This window comes from Miscanthus floridulus, chromosome 14, assembly GCF_019320115.1.
Source record: "Miscanthus floridulus cultivar M001 chromosome 14, ASM1932011v1, whole genome shotgun sequence".
NCBI classification, from domain to species: domain Eukaryota; kingdom Viridiplantae; phylum Streptophyta; class Magnoliopsida; order Poales; family Poaceae; genus Miscanthus; species Miscanthus floridulus.
In genome coordinates this window covers 66,781,729-66,787,470 of record NC_089593.1, presented here as the reverse complement: position 1 = coordinate 66,787,470, position 5,742 = coordinate 66,781,729, and the positions used below count along the sequence as shown (strand labels likewise).

The following is a 5,742-nucleotide window of genomic DNA, read 5'->3' as shown; positions in this document are numbered from 1 at the left end:
CAACACAACAACAAGCAAAAACTTGGCCGTGGGTTAGGGTTAGCACAAAATATAAAATATGAACCCAAGGACTAGCTTGAGCTTGGAATTTTTGTAGAGCTTTCTTGCACTAAGCTTTGTTGGAAAAATGCTTGAAAGAAACTTGGGAGCAAGTGAGTGAGTAAGAGAGTGAAAATGTGAGAGTGTGAGAGGGGCGAGGGGCTTCTCCCGGCCACTTAGGTATTTATAGAGCAAAAACCCGAGAGGAGGGGAGAGGCAACGATCATGCGTCTCCTGTCCAAAGGGTGATGCCAATGGCCACCTACAGGGGCTGGCCAACCCCTAGGGTTGCTCGCCCCCTGGTGGGCCCACTCGGCCTATCCTTTGGTAGGTAGTGGCCAACGGCCATTTCAAACTTGTGGCCATTGGGACTTCGCCCAGATTCCCAATGGTCTGCTCAATTTTAATTTTCCAACAAAATTTTATTGAATTTTTAATTTTTTATAATTATTGCAAAAATGATAAATAGTATTAATAAATTATTTTTATTTAGAAAATGATTTTTATAGAATTTTTCTGAGATTTTTATTTTGACATAAAAATTCAAATTTTTAATCTTAGAAATATTTATTTTGAATATTTTGAATTTAAAGATAACTATTGATTTACCTTCGGCAAGTGTTCGATATTTTTTGTCCGTCGGACAAGACCTCTCCTCCTTCATTGATCTGTAGCTACATTAACATTTTCGAGGGAATTCTCGGGTTGCCCCGAGGTTTTCCCTGAATGATCGATAGGAATAGCGACAGCTATTTATGAAATTTGAGTTTCTATCATTTTGTTGAAACTTAATTGATTTTTCACTGAGGAGGATAAACTTTCTATTTTAGAGTTGATGTTCTCTAGCATTTTATCATTGTACATCAACTTCTTAACGATATTTTCATTAATTTTAACTTGGCCTAAAATCAAGTCCTTAAAAGAAGATTGATTCGAATTATAATTGGAATTGAAATTCGAATTACCTTGCGGGCGAGATTGGTTATTCCACCCATTATTACCTTGTGGTTGACGAAACCCATTATTGATAAGGTAGCTTCATCGCGGGTTTCGGGACAATCATTCCCTGAATGGCCAACGTTTCCACAGACCTCACACGTCATGTGTGATTCCAAGGCCTAGACGGTGCCCTTCATTGCTTCTTTGTCTCGGGCCTGTTCCTCCAATTTTTTCATCAAAAGATCTATTTTTGCAGCAAGCATATCCGTCTCCTTCACGGTATGCATACCTTTTTATGATTTTCTTTCTTTCCTCCAGCTTTGATTAGACACCATTTTATTGATGAGAGTCGTGGCTTCATCAATGGTGAGGGAAAGGAAAGCGCCTCCAGCCGCCGCATCGATGTGCCTCCTAGACATGAATGTTCATCCATCATAAAAATATTGAAGCACTAACCAATTGTCAATCCCGTGGTGCGGGCATGGTTGGATGTAGTCCTGTAGCCTTTCCCACGCCTCGAGAATGGATTCCATGGTGTTCTGCTGGAACTTAGAGATTCGTCCCCTCAGGGCATTGGTTTTTCACATGGGGAAGAATTTGGCGAGGAGCGTCATGGAACACTTATCCCACGAGTTGACAACTTCCCATTCCTTGTAGAACCACTGTTTCACCCTCCCCGAGAGGGAGAAGGGAAACAAGCAAAGCTGGATGCTCTTCGGTGTGACATCCTTGATGATGATGGTGTCGCACAACTCGAGGAAGTGTTGGACATGTGCATTCACGTCCTCGCTTGACAAACCAGAGAACTGGTTTGCCTGCACCATCGTGATGAAGTCGGTGCGGAGCTCGAAGTTCCCATTCCTAGTGTTGATAGTCGACCCAATGGGCACGTTGGCAACAGCGGGGATGGAATAGTCACAATGTGTCTTGGCCATGATTGGAGTAGCGAATGATGTGGGGGTGACTAGTTTGTCTATCGGTGGAGTGGTAGAAGAAGAAGGAGCACGAGACACGTTCTTCCTTAGGACTGCTTCTGAATTTGCGGTGTAGTTGTTTGGTAGAACAAAACCGGTCATACACTATCCTGTTTTCATCCACAACAGGAGAAAACAAGCAAAGTAAGCTTGCATAAACAATGGCTACCTTACATACATATTATCATGAACATGTCCTACCAGATTCTTTAATCAATTATGCCTTCCCTAGGAACGACGCCAAAAATACTTGTTGGCACTTCTTAGCGTAGCTACTAGGTTTGTATCCCTAGCAACGGCGCCAGAAGTGCCTTGTTGGTATTTCTTAGCAACATCACTAGCATATAGCAATGCTACTAAGAAATAGCCTTGATAGTTCCTTAACAATTTTAGATATTTATCCGCAAGCGCACGGAGCTATCATTGTAGCATTTCACCCAAAAGTATTCAGGGTACCATTATTTATATTTTCAGGAAGGCATTTATTGATTAAGAGTCTAGCATGGATATGATCGTGAATAATAATGCTTGCAAGCACACCAATGTATATAGGAGGGATAAAAATGGTGATTTCAAGATAGAGGACACACACTTGGCATTCCTCAAAGGATAAAATAAAAAGAAAGAATAAAAGAATAATCCTAAGTCGAGCAGGCATTGGTCTAGTATAGTCATATAAAGATTAGTTAATGATAATACAAGTTAAATAATTAGTTTTAGGGCTAAGTGTGAAGCAAGTCAGGAGGCCACCGAGTACTGGTCTGCTAGCAACCTCATGTGGTAATTTAGACTCCTACATCCCAAACGAACATGAGGGATTATAAGGGACGGATAGGGCTATCACCACCTGCCGCCTACCACCTCGACCGTGGAGAGGGACAATGCATTCACCTAACTCTCCATACCCAAGCACCATGTTTGCGTATACAGAAACTACCCAAATCCCCTTGGGTCCCTGACCCTACGGATCAGTAGGTAAAGGACTTGGACACACCCGAAAGCACGATGAGCCACCACCTCAACTTAGCTCTAATCCTAATTATATAAGTTATATGAGTAGTTAAGCATAAAGTCATGTGTGCTATTCTCATGATACACAAACTATAGACTAGTTCATATATCAAGATTATAACACAATAACTATACTCTAGTTCATAAGTATGACTATAATTATAATATGAGAGCACAACTTTGGAAGAACTCATATTTCTATTCATACCTAAAGGTCTCTTCTTCTAAGGAGCCAAGCTCTCTATGGTAGCTTTGCCTTGCTCTAAACTACTAAAAGTAAAGCTACAACTAAGTGAGGTGTGAGGGAACTCAAGTGGTGTGTGAGTATGCCAAATAGTGCGTGTTGTAGAGGGGGTACCCCTCTATTTATACAAGGAGTAAGGGCGGTGCTATAGTTATTCTTTGCGTGAAGTCCCGGGCTGCGCTGCCTTAGCATGTCCACATGCCACCGCCTGTCGAAGGGGTGGCCGAGAGGAGCTAGTGGAGGGTCAGCCGCCCCCTGACCAAGCCGCCTCTTCACCACCTTCGCGTGGTGGGCTGTGGGCTTAACCTGGATCACTCCTTGGTGGATACTTTGCCCGGTTGAGTCAAGTTGATGGGCGTCTCCATTGTTCCTTTGCCCGAATCAGCGTCAGAAAGCGTCTTTCAGTGAATTTTCCATGTATTTGTGTTTATGTCCTGCAAAACAATATTCTCCAAATACATGTGGAACTTGATTAATAGTAAATACATATATGTTTAAGATTGCCAATTTCTCCTCTTTTGTACCTTAGTTGGCTATCGTATTTGATCGTTAAAGACCGCCAATAGGGGTATAGCCTAATCCCTCTTTGTTGAGAGAAAACCTTTGGCCACCCAAGCACTTTAGCAAGCGGGCATCTCCACCATAGGCATTGTCTAAGGCGCGAGTGAGCTCATTCACCTCCTTCTTGAGGGTCACATTTTCCACCATTAGTGAGGCATCACAAGTGAAACCATCACTCAAAGGTGAAGTAGAAGTGGAAGTGCTACAAGAAGGGTTAGTGGGAGCAACAATGATAGGTTCATAGAAAGATTCATTAATTAGATCACATGTTAGAACAACCTCCTTCTTGCCTTGATCAAGGAGGGATGAGTGAGCTTTTTCAAGCTTTGTGTGAGCCTTTCCAAGCTCCTTATGGTCTTCCTTTAGACTCTCATGAGAAGCATTGAGCTCATAAAAGGATTGCTTGAGAGCTTTAAGATCTTTTCGCAACTCTTTGCACTCCTTCCTCTTCATCTCAAGACATTCATGAGCTTGTTCTAGCATGTCCATGAGATCTACCTCCTCATCACTATCACTATCACTCTCATCCTTTTATACCTTAGTGGACTTAGCCATGAAGCATAATGGAGTGTCGAAGAGAGAAGTCTTGTTGTTGATAGCAATGCTTGCAAGTGCCTTCTTCTTGGACTTCTTGTCATCATCACTAGAGTCACTATCCTCTGATGACCCATCACTATCCCATGTCACCACATAGCCTTCACCCTTCTTTTTCTTTTGAAATGTCATCTTCTTCTCCTTCTCTTTTCTTCTTTCTTCTCCTTCTTCTCATCCTCATCATTGTCACTATTGTAGGGACAATCTGCTACAATATGATCCTTGCTCTTGCAATTGTATCATCTTCTCACATAATCTTTGCTCTTGTTGTTGTCTCTTCTCTTCCTTGCACCATAGCCCTTCTTCTTCATGAACTTGCCAAACTTGCTAGCCTTGAATACTACACTCATCTTCTTCTTGTATTCATCCTTCTTCTCATCTTGATCAACCCCTCCCTTTCCATAGGGTATGTCTCTTGTGTCATGACATCACCTAGTACTTTGTTGAGGGATAGTTGCTTCAATCCTCCTCTAATGATGATCAATCTCAATGTCTCAAATCTTGGAGGCAAGCACATCAAGAACCGATGAGAGACATCATCATCATTAATCTTCTCTCCCAATGCCTTCAAGTAATTCACAATCACTTGGAGCCTATAAAACATCTCTGGGATACTCTCATTATCCTTTATCTTGAAGCTTGTCAACTTGTCCTTGAGAATATATAGCTTGTCACTCTTGACCGCCAGTGTGCCCTCATAGGTCTCTTCCAACCTCTTCCACACTTCACTAGCTCTATCAAGATCCTTGATTTGCTCAAACACCCTTGAATCAATGGCATTGTAGACAATGTTGATTGCCATTGTGTTGCATTGCTTGTTCTCTAACTCTCTTGGGGTAGGATTGGTGGGATCAAGAATCACATAATCATTTTCGGTCACATCCCACACCTTGTCATTGATTGAACCCAAATACATTCTCATCTTTCTCTTCCAATAATCATAGCATGTGCTATCAAAATATGGTGGTTTACCCCCAACATGGCTAAACACAATTTGAGCCATCTTTTGACACCGAGGTTGTTAAGCCTTCAATCAAACGGTGACCACGGCTCTAATACCACTTGAAAGGTCCTAATATGGCTAGAGGGGGGTGAATAGCCTATAAAAACTCTACAAAATCACTAGAACAATTTGTTAGTACACTAAATGGCAAAAAGCAATTTTGCTCTAGCTCTACAAGGGTTACAAGCCACCTATCCAACAAGTCTAGTTGCTATGATCACTAATTCACACAAAAGCCTAGGTTGCTACTTACTAAGCTAGTGAGCTCTCAAAGGCTAACTAAAGAGCCTCACTAACCAAACTAACAAGCTATCACAACTAGCTACACTAAAGAGCTTGACACTCGCCCGACCCCAAGGCCGTAGGCTCCACCTCGT

The 5,742-nt window shown here is 42.1% G+C and overlaps 1 protein-coding gene and 1 non-coding gene across 2 annotated transcripts; one reads left to right on the top strand and one right to left on the bottom strand.

Annotated features, from left to right (window-relative positions):
* Positions 1 to 1,443: 1,443 nt before the first annotated feature.
* On the top strand, positions 1,444 to 1,550 carry LOC136506208 (small nucleolar RNA R71). Its single transcript, XR_010771433.1, has one exon. It is a non-coding gene; the product is annotated as a small nucleolar RNA R71 (small nucleolar RNA).
* A 3,158-nt stretch (positions 1,551 to 4,708) lies between these two features.
* LOC136503625 (uncharacterized) lies at positions 4,709 to 5,365 on the bottom strand. The gene has a single exon (XM_066498641.1). It carries the CDS (start codon positions 5,363 to 5,365, stop codon positions 4,709 to 4,711), a length of 657 nt encoding a protein of 218 aa, XP_066354738.1.
* Positions 5,366 to 5,742: the final 377 nt, after the last annotated feature.

What these genes read in the sequence shown, in the direction of transcription:
- LOC136503625 (XM_066498641.1), bottom strand. Translation starts at nt 5,365, where the DNA reads ATGGCTCAAATTGTGTTTAGCCATGTTGGGGGTAAACCACCATATTTT.